This window comes from Camponotus vicinus, unplaced genomic scaffold, assembly GCF_025532165.1.
Source record: "Camponotus vicinus isolate PSW18456_S1 unplaced genomic scaffold, iyCamVici1.0 SCAF_10, whole genome shotgun sequence".
NCBI lineage: Eukaryota > Metazoa > Arthropoda > Insecta > Hymenoptera > Formicidae > Camponotus > Camponotus vicinus.
In genome coordinates, this window is record NW_028141946.1 from 18,356,708 (window position 1) to 18,375,188 (window position 18,481).

Here is an 18,481-nt window from a genome sequence, read left to right on the forward strand (position 1 = left end):
TTCTGTGATGCTCCAGTCTCCTTTTGTGACTTATTTAGTCCATTCATATATTAAATGATATACAACATTTTTATTTTCAAAAATATTCTTATATCATTAAAGAAACATTCTGCTAAGAATAATTAAGAATAATTCTGTTAAGAATAACTAAGAATAATTAAAGTATTTATATAATGATCTCTTTTTAAATTCCTAATAATAGACATATTTTCAAATATTTTATAAATTTATAAAAATTTATTCCCTCCACAGCAATGATATATGTATGTACAAAGACTTATATGTACAGTTTGAAATGGGAAAAAGCTCCAAAACATAATATAAAAAAAGCTTGAAAAGAAAATTACAATTGTGTGTTAACATTTTTATGAATTTACAAAATAGTTAATATTACATTAAAAAGTGCAGATCTTATATAATATATAAAATACAAAAGTACACATGTTGAATATCTAATAAGTATCGTAAGAAAACAAATATTCAAGTATTAATACATGCAATCAGTTAGATAATACATATAACTATAATATTTATTGGATTCAATATATCATCTCTTCTATGTCACTTCTTAGAACTATAATATTTTCGAGATAAAATTTAAAGTTTGATTTCATTTCCGCTGCATTGCAACAAGACAGCATTAATGTCAAATGGACAGTTAACCATTAACTACGCAATAAAATTGTTAATAGATGACGAAATGTTTTATGACATGGCTGTCGTCAATAAATAACTTTAAGATATGCTATGATGTGCTTATTAACAATTCCATTAGTTCTTTACGTTGTGTTATCTCGAAGTCTACAGTTATTTATTTTATTAATCAATAAAATGCATAACAGAATGACAAGCATTTTATAAAATATTACTATCTATATAGAAAGATTAATTAATATTATACTTTATTTTCAATGATGAATCGTTGTGATAAGAATCATCACGTGATAATTGCGGTGGTGGTGAACGATGGTGATGAACGATATATAATTAATATGTACTGTCAGGTAATATATTAATCTTTAGACTGCCGGCATTTTTTCATTAAAATAGTGGTTTTTTCAAATATTTTTCTATATAAATAAACAATACATTACTCAGAATTTCGAGATTTATTTAGAGCCACAAAAGTGATTTTCCCGGCAGTCTAAAGGTTAATAATATATTAATAATAAAAAGAGAAAGAAAATAAAACCATACAAAACTTATTTATATTAGAAATTTATTTATACATAAGCGTTATCGATACTTTTGTGTTATCGACATTTCGTGCACGTAGCACGGAACACAACCCGAAATTGTGCCCATTATTTGTTACCCACTGAAAACATTCGTAAATTTGTATTCATAGTTCATTTCTTGTCGATAGAGGGTGCTAAAAGCGGATCATGACGTCTCATTCTCCCTGCTTTTGAAATGTCACCCTATCTCTAGAGCCATCTGATCTGATATCGTCAGATAGCGAATGTGATAGCGAAGTGTCAAGTCGTCAAAAAATATCAATCTTATCTTATATTACGTAGGAAACACAATGAGTCACGTGGCCGTAGTAAGTAATTAAACATGAATTGCGAAACAAAAATTCCTCGCTGTTTCATATCTGCTATTAATTATTTTTATTAATTAGAATTTTCATAAATTTAAAAATTTGCAAGTAATGCTGTCTTATTTTGAATAGGTAACAGGTGCAAACAAGGGTATCGGTTATGCTATTGTCAGATCCCTTTGTCAACAATACGATGGGAATGTTTACTTAACGGCTCGCGATGTTACTCGCGGCTTGAATGCTGTCAGTGAATTGGAGAAACAAGGATTGAAACCGAAATTCCATCAATTAGATGTCAGCGATGATGAGAGCGTCACGAAATTCCGGGATTACTTGAAGAACACATACGGCGGTTTGGATGTATTAATTAACAACGCTGCCATAGCATTTAACGTAATTAAAATATTAAAACTTGGTAGTTTTTAAAATCGATTTTAAAGAATAATTTGCCTATTTCCTTTTTTTTAAGTCAACAAAATATATATGAATCTTTTTATATTTTTTTATTTTATTACAAAATATTAGAAATGATATTTTATGAATATATATCCCTAACAACACACATGTCCAGAGGTCATCGAGAGGACATCCAGAGGACATAAAATATCCTTTGGCTGTTCTCTAGATATTCTATGGACGTCTTTTGGACATGTGTGTTGTTAGGGATATAATGAATAAATATTGCTTAGCTAAAATATGTCAACAAATTGATATTTTTATGATTGCACAAGTGGCATTTAAAATTTTTTACTAGAATAATTTCTTATATTTTAAAATTAGTTTTATTGCATCAAACTCATGCAACAAACATAACAGTTATCAAGAAATTTCATAATTTATTTTGACAGATTGAAATATGTAAAATATATCTTATAATGTATTTATTCTTCATATCAGTTTATATATTATTCTTTTTATGTATAAAAGTACAAAATTAATATTTTCTATTATATACTTTATGTCATAAAATGTCAAGACAAAATAAGACATGTCATAAAATATAGATTTTTTATTCCATTTTTATGTACAGATTGAGTAAAATAATTAATTTAAAATAAAATGTAAGAGAGAGAAAGAGAAACAGAAATTCTATTTAAAAAGGAATATGTAAACACAAAATTAAATAATAGATATATAACATTTGATTATATATTATTATAGGATGATGCTGTGCCTTTTGGGATTCAAGCTGAAGAAACAATAAGAGTAAATTATTTCAGCTTACGTAAAGTATGTACTGCACTTTATCCATTACTTAGACCACATGCTCGAGTGGTACATGTTTCTAGTAGTGCTGGACGTCTTTGCAACATTACTGGTGATGCATTGAAGAAGAGATTATCTGATCCGAATCTAACTGAAGCAGAATTAGATAAAATTATGCATGAATTTGTCAAGTAAATAATTATATAATTTCAATCATTTATGTGTATATAGGAATTTATATATTAGTTCAAAAAAACCTTTCAAAATTTATATATATATATTTTTTTTTTTTTTTTCATTTCTAGGGCTGCAAAATCTGGTACACATATACAAGCTGGCTGGTCAAAGAGAGCATATGAGGCAAGCAAAATTGGAGTATCTGCTTTAGCTAGTATTCATCAATCTATGTTTAATGTGGATTCCCGAAAAGATATCGCAGTGAATGCGGTACATCCTGGTTATGTAGATACAGATATGACTAATCATAAAGGACCTCTGACACCAGATGAAGGAGCTCTAGCACCTGTTTATTGTGCTTTATTACCAGAAAATACAGAGATAAAGGGAAAATATATCTGGTATGATATGACTTTATCAAACTGGAAATAATAAGATAAACATATTATTTATATGTAAGATAAACATATAAATAATATAACCTGATTGTATACTCATTATTTTTATGAAAATATAATAAACATATAACCTGATTGTATACTCATTATTTTTATGAAATATAATGCAAATGAACAAATAAATGTGATTAATTATACTATTTATCTTCATTATAATTAAACATTTATTTTTAAAAAACTTTAAAAGCTATTTGTTACAAAACTTTTAAACAGTTGAATAAAGATTTGTATGCACATATGTATTAAAGTTATATTGAAAAATGATACATTTTATTATTCACATTATTCGAAATTGTGTGAAAAAAACAAAATAATTATATCTCTTAATTTTATATGGAGTGTAAAACATATGCATTAATTAAAGAAGAAGAAAGATTCTTTGCATAAATAATATTTAAGATAACTATAAACTATCTTGCTTGAGCATTCATTGCTTCTCTGCGTGCCGCTTCAGTTAAGAGATGGATATCTACTTCGTCTACTGGAAGTTGGACATATCGTACCACAGATCCACGGATGAAGCAATTTTTTACCGATAACTGAAATTTAATACATAATTTAGTTACAATTTGGTCCTACATGTTATGCAGACAATTTTAACAATTGTATTCGAATAGCATATAAAAAAAATATCAATTTTATACATACCATATGAGGATATTTTTCAGAATCTGTTACGCTAATATCGGCTAATTTTATATTCAGGTACTGATCGACGGAATATAATGTTCCACAAATACTAAAATAAAATAATGTAAAGTTAGTGGTTTTTAGTTACTTGAGAAATTTTATTTCACTACTGCGTAATACTTCACCTAAGATCATTTTTTAACTCCACAACCACATCCTTTCCGATCAAGGACTTGAAGAAGGAGTAGAATAACTAAAATTAAAAATACATTCGATTGGATTTAAGATTATAAAAAGAATACACAAAGAAGAAGCAAGATGTAATATATACTTGCTATATGATATAACGCATTCTTATAATATATCCTATAAACTTACCATGATTAATTCTTGGAGATCGTTATATATTCGTATATTTATGTTTATTTACAATGAAATACACATTAGAATAAATCTCATATCACGGAATTACAAAGCATCAAAATTGATTAGAAATGGTTAGAAACGATCTAGAGATACTGGATGCTTTCTGAATTAAGCTGATATTACCAGAAAGAAGACTGAGAGATGACATGGCCCGCTTTTAGGTGATCCCTGGAAGCGATACTCCCTCTGTGGACATAAAAACGTGAACATGAACTACAAAGCCAATGTCCACGAATGTTCTCAGAGGGTAACATATATGTCTCTCTGATAATATAAATAATATAAATAAAAATATAAATAATTTAATTAATAATAATTTATTATATAAAAATATTAGTATGTTCTCCCTTTCCACGCTATTATTTATTTATTTATTTATGTGTATTCTTTTTCTTCTCAACATCATTTATTTATTTTTTATTTATTTATTTATTTATTTATTTAGCTCGCTCTAAGTCAGTCTTCTAAAATGCAAAACTAAATATTATAGAATATGACTTTGAAAATAAAATAATCGAATAAATTCAAATAATTAGCATAACGAAAGGTCCCGTGATAAGTTATTTAATAAATAATCAATTTTAATTAATTAATGAAAATACTTCTCTATAATTTAATATTCCGCGTTGGCGTATATTTTATAATATATAAAATATTTCGGCAACGAATTATCGATAACATGGTTTGGCAATACAAAAAATAAACAATAGCGCGCTATGTTAAAGCTTTAATATTAGAATTAACTATATTTCGACCAATGTTTTAATTTTCTCAATCCTTGTTATTAAACAATATACAATTTAATCGAAAATCGATTGAATGATAGAAATCCAAAATATTAAATAATTACTTCGATCGTTGCGATTTTTACGGACAATAATTATTATTATAATATTTAGAGTCACAAATATATTTCATCCGTGTTACTTTTTCGTTCTACTTGACAATCTAAAAGTAATTTGGATTGTGAGAGAACACGAAGTAAATCAATCGAATTATAGATGCAAATAATTAGCATAATGAAAGGATAAATTGTTTAATAAATAATCAATTTTAATCAATAAATTAAAATACTTTATTAATTTAATATTCCGCGTTAATGTACATTTTATAATATATAAAATATTTTGGCAACGAATTATTGATAACACGTTGTTCGACTTTGGCAATATAAAATATAAACAGTAGCGCGCTATGTTTCGGCTTTGTCTTCGACTCTCGAGTAATAAGGTAGTGGTGAGAAACGTTTCGTATTATATTGTAATTTTTTTACTAAACACGATTACGATTAGTATCGAAACATAATTTGCTTTAAATATTAATATAAATTAATTAATTAAAAATAAATTCACACGACATGAAACTGTATCGCAACTATAAATCTTTATCGAATCGCAATCATTCATTATCGTGATTAAAAATTGAAACAAAATATACATAAAAGGAGATAAGAGACTTAATTATGTTATGAACTTTCGATCATTGATGCTTATTATATTTCATTAACAATATTAGAATTAATTATATTTCGACCAATACCTTAAATTTTAACAATCCTTGTTAATTAAACAATGTACAATTTAATCGAGAATCGATTAAATGATAGGAATCCAAAATGTTAAATAATTGCTTCGATCGTTGCGATCTTTACGGACAATAATTATTATTTCAATACCTAGAGTCACAAATATATTTCATCCGTGTTACTTTATCGTTCTACTTGAAAATCTAAAAATAATTTAGATTATGAGAGAATACAAAGTAAAACAATCGAATTATAGATGCAAATAAATAGCATAACGAAAGGCTCCATGATAAATTGTTAAAAAATAATCAATTTAAATCAATAAATTAAAATACTTCTATAATTTAATATTCCGCGCGCGAATATTTTATATTACAGAAAATATTTCGGCAACGAGAGAATTATCAATAACATCGTGTTCGACCTTGATAAACAGTATCGCGCTATTGTTAATACGGCTATTGTTACACGGCTTTATTATCATTCGCACAGTAACTTTGAGCAATAAAGTAGTGACGTTTCATATATTATCAAATTCTTTCTTTACATAGTCGACTCTGACGATATAAACAGTACCGCGATAATGTTCTTGATTTACGATCATTCGCTCAGTGGCTCTTGAGCAATAAAGTAGTGACGTTTCATATATTATCAAATTCTTTCTATACATAGTCGACTCTGACGATATAAACAGTACCGCGATAATGTTCTTGATTTACGATCATTCGCTCAGTGGCTCTTGAGCAATAAAGTAGTGATGTTTCATATATTATCAAATTCTTTCTATACATAGTCGACTCTGACGATATAAACAGTACCGCGGTAATGTTCTTGACTTACGATCATTCGCTCAGTGGCTCTTGAGCAGTGAAGTAGTGATGTGAGACGTTTCATATATTATCAAATTCTTTCTCTAAACACAATTGCAAGTGCAACGAGGAACTTTTCGTGAATAAGTGTAAGTGCAACGAGGATTAAAGTGCCACGAGAAAAGAGCGAAGGAAGCAAAAGAAAAAAGGAGATTTTGGAAGTGGATGGATCAATAAGATATGATGTAAGTCATTAATATAAATTATTTATCACATTCATTATTTATTATATTGTTGCATCCCCGCGTCCCGTCCCGCTGAATGTATTCGTCACCCGTTGAATTCTTTCGAAGAAGATCGTTTTCGCGCGCGTTGTCAAGATATTGTTATAAACAACGACTGTCAGAGAGTCTAAGCCCAGCTGTCAAGTTGTGCGGACGCGCGTCTATTTGTGATCCGTTTTACGATTATTCTGAATTCTTGTATGTTACTCGCGATTTATTAAAATTCTTATGTACCTTAAATCGCGTTATTATTTACGAGTGCACGAGCGTCAGCGTATGCCGTTTGTGTCGCGCGCGTTCGATATATATCGCGTTCGATATATACCGCGTTCCGCGAACGCAACAATATATAAATTATTTATCAATAATATATATATTCAAAATATACATATTTCTCGTTTCGTTTTATTTCTTTGATTATGATTTAATAGTGATTTTAAATTGTAACATATATAATACATATACTTATAAAAAATATTCCATTTTATTTTAAAATAATTAAAACATTTATAAAATTTTTTATTAATTAATATTTTCAGATACTTTTATGTTTTATAAAACATTTCAAATTAATATATTTCTTTAAATATTTCATATATAAAAAAATAGAAATTTTTTTATTTATCATATTTTTAAAAGTTTATATCTAAGAAATATAAATTATTTTGTAATTACGCAGTTTATAATATTAAAATATATCTATTTAAAAATAAAAATGTAAAAATTAATTGCGCGCAATAATTAAATTTAAAATCAATTATTTTGAACATTGCTTTGTATAATAGATGTTCTCTTATCCTTTATATTTTTATTTATCGTTTATATTTGCGAATTTAAATTTATGTATTATATTACAAAATAAATTTCAAATTATGTATTATATTATATATAAAATTATATATAATATAACCCTCCCATGGGGTACACCTTGTCGTGGTGGGAGGGCTTAGTACTTGGATGGTGCCTTGAGGTTTATCTTAAATTTTTCTATTTATGATAAATCTTAAGGTGCCTGAATGGGAAGTTAAGTACCCTTTCGCGTCGTCGGTGCCGTCAACGTGCCGCGGACGGCAAGCGCTTCGTTACCGCGTTTTCGCGTTGTAGTATTCTCGCGGAACTTTTGGACTTTTCATATAAAATCCCAATTTCATTTATTGTCACGAGTCTCTACTTCCGATGCCAACTAACTGGGATGTTTCGAGTTTGCACACGTTGCTATGCAACGTACACTCTTGCTTCGTGCTTCGTCAAGTGATTCGGCCCGAATTAGTTAGAACTCGATCGATTGCTCGGAATGGTCGTCAATGGGTCCCTTCTCTTTGCTCGTCTACAGCCACACGCACTGCGTGTGTTAACCCTGTCGAGGAGTCGAGTGGATTCCCCTAGGCACGATTTTCGCTCGGTAAAAGGGGTTGCCTCCCCATTTTCTAAATTGCTGAATGTAAGCATTTAAAAAATGTGGGTATCCTCTTCTTTTGCCGTCTACTAGCCTGGTGTAGCATATAGCAACCGCGGGAGGCATAATATGTCCGGGCGGAGCACCTGAAATCGTGCTTAGCGGGTCCAGGTTCGATACGAGATAGGATAATTATGCGCGAAAAAGAGTTGGTGAACTTCATTTTCCTCTATTTCCGTCAATCGTTTCGTCTTCTTTCCGGTTTGGGCTTAGTCCTTGCTCGTTGTATCGTTGCAATCCCGACCGGTTGGCTCGAAGTTGATTTTCGTAAGTGAAATGGGATTTTCGCTCGTACCGAAACCGGGAGTGCCGTCTAATGTATAGGTATACATATTAAGTATATACATCGCGCGATCAAATATAAAATTTTTAATATAAATTCTTATACAAAATTATCGTTTTAACAAAAGATTTTATCGCTGTCCCTCTCGTCAGAATATTCCTAAATATTGCTAATTAAATATACAGAATTATCGAATAAAAGTGTAAAGATTCGATGTGATAAGTCAACGATTAAATATTAGCTTCACAAAATTTAACGATCACCTTCGATATTATATCATAGAATCGCGAGTTAATTATTATGAATTTAATAATTTGTTTTTCAGTTATATTTACGAATTTCGTATCGGAAAATATTCATAAATAAATTAATAAATTACGGTTGCGAAAAACACCGTGTTTTTCCCACGTTCTTTTCCGCGTTCTTCTTAGACGAGATTGTCGTTTTAATAAAAGAGTTATCGTTGTTCCTTCCGTTAAATAAACGTTATTAAAAGTTGCGTGGCTCGTACCGGCGAGGAGTCGAAACGATTTTCATCATGGAGAATTATTTCTCACTGGTTCTTGTGAGATCCATTCGCGACGTCTAGTTCGGTGCCCTGTTAAAAATTGGGAATTTTTATTGTAAGATTGGAACTAATCCCAGGTTTTCCTGGCAATTTCCGAAAACAATGATTTCGGTAGTAATTCAATGACGATACGCTTCTTTAATGTCGAATTAATTTAAATAATATATATTTAGATGAGAGAAATGTATCTTTTCTTTTCTTCGTTAAAAAATGTTCTTCATTATTAGGATTGGTATCATTATTGTCTATATAATGCCAGAAAGATTTAATAGTAGATTAAATATGGATATAGCGTTGTGTATAAATTTTAACTTTTTAAATAATTTCATAATTTAATTAATTTTTATTAATTTTTATGATAAAAATGATTACGAACGAATATATTTTATTAATTATTAATTAATTTGAAAAATTTATTTGAAATACATGCACAAATTAACGAATCCAAAATATTTTTATAATTTTTGCTAATATAATATATTATATATACGCGAAATTATACATGAATGTTACATAAAATGTGCGAATACTTAAAAATTTAGAGACGAATCGAATGGGTACCCTTATATCAGTAAGATATTGATAAAAAGAAAAAAAAATTATTAATTTAAACGTTACAAGAATAAGAATCTAGAGAATTAATCTAGAATTAATTATATATTTAAAATTATTTCATTTATTTTATTTTGAACACTATTCGAATTGAAATTTTTTAAATCTTGCTGTTATCGGGTTCGATTCGTCTCGCGCGCGCAGACGGTACCCCAAATTATGTGTTCGCACATTTAACACAAACTCCAATAATGCATGTATTTTATTATTTATAAATATAATCGTTCGTAATCACATTTCAATAACAAAGGTTATATCCATTTAATTTTCAATAAAGAAATATATTTCTTAGTAATGAAAGAACATGTTTTCTGACGTGAATATCAATTTCGTGAATAGAAAATAATGACGAGGGATAATTGTCTTTGATTTAATACTGAAATCATTGCTATCGGGAATAGTCCGGAAGATCCAGGATTCGTTCCCTCCTACAGTGGAATTCCCGACGTTCAATGGATCACTTAACTTTTCTTCGCAGATTGATCTTGCGAAATCTGATGTAGAAACAAGATGTTAATCGTTCTCCATTTTTAAGATCGCTCCTCTTTTTATCGGATTACCGGTATGTCACTCGCGTATCTGCAATTGAATATTTTGAATATTTTCGATTTATTTATCGTCGCGTTTTATTGCGAATTTTAAATCGCGATATATCTTATAAAAATTCGCAGTAATTCGGTCGCTGAATTGCATATTCACAAACATTACAGATCTCAAATGATTGTTGAAATATTTTCGATTTTCTATATTTACGTGATAATAATTATATCGCGCACGTGTCTATTGAGAGCTTCGATTATTATATTATAAAAATTATACGTATCGCGATCAAATATTCCGCATATTATCGACTTATTTATTTGTCGCCTTTTCTCGTGAATTTTAAATCGCGATTTATCTTATAATTTAATCGTTGACTTATACATTGAAGCTTTGTTTATCTTTCCACGTCTTTGAATATTGTTTTTAATAGTTCGTGCAAAATGCTGCTAGTGCAAATATTTTCTTCTGTAATTTAAAAGACGATCGATAACTATATTAATGAAAATTATTCGTTCCGTTATTTTCTATTAAACGTGGCCACAACGCGATTTTTAATTATATTTTAAAGCTTATAGAGCTCATTTCTTCTTATTCAGCTAATCATGCGCGAAATAGGATATGTATTTTATTCTCAATCGTGAAATTCATATAAAGTCGCGTATATATTAATCGCAAATAAATCGGACAGTGAATTTTATGTTCATAAACAATACAGATCACAAATGTTTGCTAAAATATCTTCGTCTGTCAACATTTGTGTGATAATAATTATATCGCACGTGTCTATTGATTCGATTATTATATTATAAAAGTTATACGTATCTCGCAATTGAATATTCGATTATTGTCGACTTATTTATTCGTCGCGTTTTCTCGCGAATTTTAAATCGCAATTTATTTTGTAATTTAATCTTTGATTTACATCAAAGCTTGTTCTATCTTTACACGTTTTAAATATTTCTTTTCATGATCTGCACGAAATGCGTCAATAATGCAAATACTTTGATCTACAATCGAAGAAATGATCAACAATTTTATTAATGACTCTTTTGATCATGATTATTTACGTTTATACGTTATTTATATAAAACTAATTAAATTCTATTATTCTATGTCGATTATTAATAATAAATATCGCGTAATTAATCATCACTAATCAGTCTTGTCTGGTCTATGTAAAAATTTTTAATAAATTTTATATTATACGTATACTTTGGACACTTTCGTGTAATAAATTTTATTTTGTATTAAGTTTAAAATTATAGTTTATATTAAATTTGTATTATATTTTGTAATACATATTTCTAATGCATTGTATTTTATATATTCTGCATTAAATTTTGTAATATATATATTTGTAATGTAATTATTTTTATATTACATAATTTAATAATTTGTAATGTGTTTTTTATGTAATTGCAAATTAATTATAATTTACGTTGTATATATTATAATTATGTAATATATATTTTTTATATGTATTATATATTCTCTGTTTAAAAACTCTATTAAAAAAAATTAAAAAAAATAAAAAAATTTTTCCTCCTCAATTTTTCCTCCCCTGTATCTCCGCTTTATCGAAGGCATTTGCCAGGTGAGGAGGTTTCAGTACTCTCATGAACCTGAAAGCTATGCCGACGGTAACATATGCCGATATTCATATAGTCTATTCTTATATTTAAAATCATTTGGACAACGTATGGGCACACATACATACACATATAGGTAAGTAATTTATAAAAATTATTTTTATAAAAATTATTATTTATCATATTTATATACTATTTTCAAAATAACGATTGTTATACTCTGGTGCTACCGGCATTTCGTGCACATAGCACGGAACAAAACCAGAAATTGTGCACATTATATATTACCCTCTGAGAACATTCATGGACATTGGCTTTGTAGTTCATGTCCACGTTTTCAATGTCCATAGAGGGAGTATCGCTTTCAGAGATCACCTAAAAACAGGCCATGACATCTCTCAGTCTTCTCTCTGATAGCCATATGATTTGATATCATCAGATAGCGAATGTGATAGCGAAGTGTCAAGTCGTCAAAAAATATCAGTCTTATCATATATTACATAGGAAACACAATGAGTCGCGTGGCCGTAGTAAGTAATTAAGCATGAATAAGCGAAACAAAAATTCCTCGCTGTTTCATATCTGCTATTAATTATTTTTATTAATTAGAATTTTCATAAATTTAAAAATTTGCAAGTAATGCTGTCTTATTTTGAATAGGTAACAGGTGCAAACAAGGGTATCGGTTATGCTATTGTCAGATCCCTTTGTCGACTATACGATGGGAATGTTTACTTAACGGCTCGCGATGTTACTCGTGGCTTGAATGCTGTCAGTGAATTGGAGAAACAAGGATTGAAACCGAAATTCCATCAATTAGATATCAGCGATGATGAGAGCATCACGAAATTCCAGGATTACTTGAAGAACACATACGGCGGTTTGGATGTATTAATTAACAACGCTGCCATAGCATTTAACGTAATTAAAATATTAAAACTTGGTAGTTTTTAAAATCGATTTTAAAGAATAATTTGCCAATTTCCTTTTTTTTTAAGTCAAAAAAATATATATGAATCTATATTTTTTTTCTTTTATTACAAAATATTAGAAATGATATTTTATGAATATATATATATAATGAATAAATATTGCTTAGCTAAAATATGTCAACAAATTGATATTTTTATGGTTGTACAAGTGGCATTTAAAATTTTTTACTAGAATAATTTCTTATATTTTAAAATTAGTTTTATTGCATCAAACTCGTGCAACAAACATAACAGTTATCAAGAAATTTCATAATTTATTTTGACAGTTTGACGTATGTAAAATATATCTTATAATGTATTTATTCTCTTCATATCATTATATATATTATTCTTTTTATGTATAAAAGTACAAAATTAATATTTTCTATTATATACTTTATGTCATAAAATGTCAAGATAAAATAAGACATGTTATAAAATATAGATTTTTTATTCCATTTTTATACAGATTGAGTAAGATAATTAATTTAAAATAAAATATAAGAGAGAGAAAGAGAAACAGAAATTCTATTTAAAAAGGAACATGTAAACACAAAATTAAATAATAGTTATGTAACATTTGATTATATATTATTATAGGATAGTGCTGTGTCTTTTGGGATTCAAGCTGAAAAAACAATAAAATTAAATTATTTCAGCTTACGTAAAGTATGTACTGCACTTTATCCATTACTTAGACCACATGCTCGAGTGGTGCATATTTCTAGTAGTGCTGGACGTCTTTGCAACATTACTGGTGATGCATTGAAGAAGAGATTATCTGATCCGAATCTAACCGAAGCAGAATTAGATAAAATTATGCATGAATTTGTCAAGTAAATAATTATATAATTTTAATCATCTATGTGTATATAGGAATTTATATATTAGTTCAAAAAAAACCTTTCAAAATTTATATATATATATATATTTTTTTTTTCATTTCTAGGGCTGCAAAATCTGGTAGACATATACAAGCTGGCTGGTCAAATAGTGCATATACGGCAAGCAAAATTGGAGTATCTGCTTTAGCTGGTATTCATCAATCTATGTTTAATGTGGATTCCCAAAAAGATATCGCAGTGAATGCAGTACATCCTGGTTATGTAGATACAGATATGACTAATCATAAAGGAGATCTGACACCAGATGAAGGAGCTGTAGCACCTGTTTATTGTGCTTTATTATCAGAAAATACAGAGATAAAAGGAAAATATATCTGGTGTGATATGACTTTATCAAACTGGAAATAATAAGATAAACATATAAATAATATAACCTGATTGTATACTCATTATTTTTATGAAATATAATGCAAATGAACAAATGTAATTAATTTTACTATTTATCTTCATTATAATTAAACGTTTATTTTTAAAAAACTTTAAAAGCTATTTGTTACAAAACTTTTAAACAGTTGAATAAAGATTTGTATGCACATATATATTAAAGTTATATTGAAAAATGATACATTTTATTATTCACATTTTTCAAAATTGTGTGAAAAAAACAAAATAATTATATCTCTTAATTTTATATAGTGTGTAAAACATATGCATTAATTAAAAAAGAAAGATTCTTTGCATAAATAATATTTAAGATAACTATAAACTATCTTGCTTGAGTATTCATTGCTTCTCTGTGTGCTGCTTCAATTAAGAGATGGATATCTACTTCGTCCACTGGAAGTTGCACATATTGTACCACAGATCCACGGATGAAGCAATTTTTTACCGATAACTGAAATTTAATACATGATTTAGTTACAATTTGGTCATACATATTATGCAGACAATTTAAGAACTTATTAAGACATTTTAACAATTGTATTCGAATAGCGTGTAAAAAAAATATCAATTTTGTACATACCATATGAGGATATTTTTCAGAATCTGTTACGCTAATATCGGCTAATTTTATATTCAGGTACTGATCGACGGAATATAATGTTCCACAAATACTAAAATAAAATAATGTAAAGTTAGTGGTTTTTAGTTACTTGAGAAATTTTATTTCACTACTGCGTAATACTTCATCTAAGATCATTTTTTAACTCCACAACCACATCCTTTCTGATCAAGGACTTGAAGAAGGTGTAGAATAACTAAAATTAAAAATACATTCGATTGGATTTAAGATTATAAAAAGAATACACAAAGAAGAAGCAAGATGTAATATATACTTGCTATATATGACGCATTCTTATAATATATCCTATAAACTTACCATGATTAATTCTTGGAGATCGTTATATATTCGTATATTTATGTTTATTTACAATGAAATACACATTAGAATAAATCTTTTAAATTGATTAGAAATGGTTAGAAAAGATCTAGAGACTCTAATCAGTGTTGCCAGCAATGAAATACTGGATGCTTTCTGAATTAAGCTGACATTACATTTGTCATACGTCAAATTTTTTAAACATATTGATTGGCTGCAGAATAGAAAGTTTCTAAAGAACCAAAAAGTTACTATCCCGCAGCCAATCAATATGCTTAAAAAATTTGTCGTACGACAAATGTGACATCAGCCTTAATTTTCGCCAACTATTTTTCTAGTTATAAAGTTGGTAACGCTTGAACTAACGGGCTGTGGGCTGTATTTCGATATGAACTGGTAACACGTGGTTATGATTATATATTTTGTGTGATTGTAATTTATAAATAATGGATACCAAGTCAATTACAACATCAATTCAATCACATAAAGATGTAGATCTTGATATTGATTTGGGAACTTTACTTGCATCCGATTATAATACCTTGGATACGAAGACTCTCAAGTAACCTTAATTTATCATATGATAATAATTTATTTATTTGATGTTATTTAGTATAAAACTGTGTGTATAATACATCCCACATTTGCTTAAATCATTATAAATATAATACTTAAATGATGAATAGATTCGGTAATTGATAATTGGAATTTACAAAGATTTACTAATACTATGATTAATAAATACATCAATTTTTAATTAATTAAAGTCCTAATTAGTTACTTCAATTAATTAAAGTCCTAATTATCAACTTTTCAAAAATATTGAAAGGAGCGTTTTACCCCAGATTTTGGCGAAAAATGCCTCAGATAACTATAATTAACAAAAATCATTTTTTTAAATTTCAAATTAATATTTTAACAAAATAAAATTTCATATTTTAACTAAATAAAAATATTGATTGAATATTTACAAGAATTGCATTTCTATTTCTTCAAAAAAAAAAATTGTGCTTTGACAAACTCATTATGTTTGAGCAATGAATGAGACATTTTTTCTGCTGGAGTGTATTATATCATTTTATCCTAATTGATAAATTATAATTTACAACAGTGTTGTTATAACTTATTAGTTATTATTAAATTTATGTTTGTATTTTGTAGATCGCAACCAGATTCATATTTAAAAAGTTTGACAAGAGATAATGTGCAATTATTAATTAATAAAATCTGGGATTTGCCGGTAGAACGGGTAGATGAAGTTATAACGGCTACATTGCCCAAGCCTGAATATGTATTACCACGTTCGCGCGTTATTCCAAAACCCAAACCTTTGACAAAGTGGCAATTGTTTGCCAAACAGAAAGGAATACAGACTAAAAAGAAGGGTAAATCAAAACTGAAATGGGACGAGGAATTAAAAGTAAGAGATTTATTCTTATAACTATACCATATTTAATAATCCAATTATATGTATGTATATATATATATATATATATATATATATATATATATATATATTTTATAATTTAAAATAATTAAATATGAAACTTACAATATAATATATAGTTTTCAATTTATCTAATCTTCTCTTTTTTGAGGAATGGGTACCAACATATGGTTATAAACGAGCAAAAGCTCAGGAACAGAAAGAATGGTTGATAGAAGCTAAAGATGATGCTGATTCAACCATTGATCCATTTACTAAAGCTAAACAAGCTAAAAAGGAAAAACAATCCAAAAACGAATTGCAAAGGCTTCGCAACATAGCCAAATCAAAAAACATAAAACTACCAAGAGTCGGTCTACCCACTAAAGACCATTTTCCAAATTCTCAACAGCTTTCTGAAGCTCTAACTATAGCACGTACATCAACCGCATCTGTTGGAAAATTCCAGCCTAAGTAGCTCTTCATAACTTTTATAACCTATTTCCTCTGATTTTTTTTTCTTGAAATCAAACAATATAATATTGCTACAGGCTATCAAAAGAGAAGGATGCAAAGGGAATTGCCAAGGAAGTACCTGGAATGAAAAGAAAGAGGAAAGCACCCCCATTAAATGTTGTTGAGGAAAGACATCAAAATAAAAACTTGGTGGATGGCATTTTAGAAAAGAAAACTAAAATTCTCCATGAAAATTATTCAACAGGGATTACCGAGTAAGTTTTTATTTGTACAAATTTAATTTTACACAATACACATAATGTTTAATTTATAGTTTAAATGCTAAATTTATAATATTCTAAATGAAACAAAATAATATATACATAAATGATTCTTTAAAAAAATTTATGGGATATCCTTAGTTATATCATTATAATTTTTATATAATTTAATATTTATTATTATTAATAAAATTGAGATTTAGTGGGTCTAAAGTAACACTCATATGTTTCTTTGATAAAGATATGTGAGTGCTATTTTAAAAGAAGTTTTTGTAGTTTATCTCGCCTGCATTACAACTTATAAAAATCTTTCTCTGATTCGCGCTTTAATATAAACTTTAATTATTGAGAATAAGAGGTCAAAAAATTACTCATAAAAAAAAAGAACTTTATTTTTTTATACTTTTAAACATACATTTGAAAGCGTAATAATTAATATTTGTTCAAATATTACAGGATAAAACAATCTGCACCAACTAATAATAAAAAGAAAAAAAATTCACTAAAACATAGCAAAGGCGCTAGAAAACCAAAAGCAGGAAAAGGCAAACGAGACTTACACAAAAAAGTTGGTGGTAGAAAGCGAAGATAAATTGAGATATTTAATATCTATTTGTATGTGATGATGTGGCAAATTAAATTTTATTAATAAAAAATAAAACTAATAAGATTATGTTAAAAAAGAATTGCATTTATCTCATAACAATATAATAATATAGAAGAATAAAAAGATAAGGAATATAAGGAGATTATAGAAGAAATTTTCTCATCAATTATATTTTTCTTTTTTTATAAATATATATACTTATAAAAAAAAAGAAAAATAATGATATATTAAATCTAAGTACATATGAAAGTAATACAAGTAGTTGAAATAGCTCTCGTGGAAAGATTTTCAAGTGGAAATAATTAAACATAATTATATATTTATCATCAGAGAAATATTTTACTAAAATATTTGAATAAAATTAAAACCACTCTTTTTTTGAATGTTAAGAAATTTGTTCATACT

At 27.8% G+C, this 18,481-nt stretch overlaps 5 protein-coding genes across 5 annotated transcripts; 3 read left to right on the forward strand and 2 right to left on the reverse strand.

Moving 5' to 3' along the window:
- Positions 1 to 1,393: 1,393 nt before the first annotated feature.
- LOC145960519 (carbonyl reductase [NADPH] 1-like) lies at positions 1,394 to 3,464 on the forward strand. The gene is made up of 4 exons (XM_083080056.1): positions 1,394 to 1,546; positions 1,676 to 1,936; positions 2,705 to 2,940; positions 3,055 to 3,464. Exons 1-4 carry the CDS (start codon positions 1,529 to 1,531, stop codon positions 3,356 to 3,358), a joined length of 819 nt encoding a protein of 272 aa, XP_082936182.1. The 5' UTR covers positions 1,394 to 1,528; the 3' UTR covers positions 3,359 to 3,464.
- Positions 3,465 to 3,602: 138 nt separating this feature from the next.
- LOC145960520 (U6 snRNA-associated Sm-like protein LSm2) lies at positions 3,603 to 4,557 on the reverse strand. Its single transcript, XM_083080057.1, has 4 exons — positions 4,393 to 4,557; positions 4,200 to 4,267; positions 4,033 to 4,123; positions 3,603 to 3,923 (listed from the first exon to the last, which is right to left on the reverse strand). The coding sequence occupies exons 1-4, from the start codon at positions 4,393 to 4,395 to the stop codon at positions 3,795 to 3,797; spliced, it is 291 nt and encodes a 96-aa protein (XP_082936183.1). The 5' UTR covers positions 4,396 to 4,557; the 3' UTR covers positions 3,603 to 3,794.
- A 7,949-nt stretch (positions 4,558 to 12,506) lies between these two features.
- Positions 12,507 to 14,598, forward strand: LOC145960541 (carbonyl reductase [NADPH] 1-like). The gene is made up of 4 exons (XM_083080098.1): positions 12,507 to 12,639; positions 12,770 to 13,030; positions 13,681 to 13,916; positions 14,030 to 14,598. The coding sequence occupies exons 1-4, from the start codon at positions 12,622 to 12,624 to the stop codon at positions 14,331 to 14,333; spliced, it is 819 nt and encodes a 272-aa protein (XP_082936224.1). The 5' UTR covers positions 12,507 to 12,621; the 3' UTR covers positions 14,334 to 14,598.
- On the reverse strand, positions 14,503 to 15,428 carry LOC145960542 (U6 snRNA-associated Sm-like protein LSm2). Its single transcript, XM_083080099.1, has 4 exons — positions 15,307 to 15,428; positions 15,112 to 15,184; positions 14,950 to 15,040; positions 14,503 to 14,820 (listed from the first exon to the last, which is right to left on the reverse strand). The coding sequence occupies exons 2-4, from the start codon at positions 15,114 to 15,116 to the stop codon at positions 14,692 to 14,694; spliced, it is 225 nt and encodes a 74-aa protein (XP_082936225.1). The 5' UTR covers positions 15,117 to 15,184; positions 15,307 to 15,428; the 3' UTR covers positions 14,503 to 14,691.
- Positions 15,429 to 15,667: 239 nt separating this feature from the next.
- LOC145960674 (ribosome biogenesis regulatory protein homolog) lies at positions 15,668 to 18,155 on the forward strand. The gene is made up of 5 exons (XM_083080294.1): positions 15,668 to 15,868; positions 16,468 to 16,726; positions 16,905 to 17,206; positions 17,284 to 17,463; positions 17,926 to 18,155. The coding sequence occupies exons 1-5, from the start codon at positions 15,753 to 15,755 to the stop codon at positions 18,059 to 18,061; spliced, it is 993 nt and encodes a 330-aa protein (XP_082936420.1). The 5' UTR covers positions 15,668 to 15,752; the 3' UTR covers positions 18,062 to 18,155.
- Positions 18,156 to 18,481: the final 326 nt, after the last annotated feature.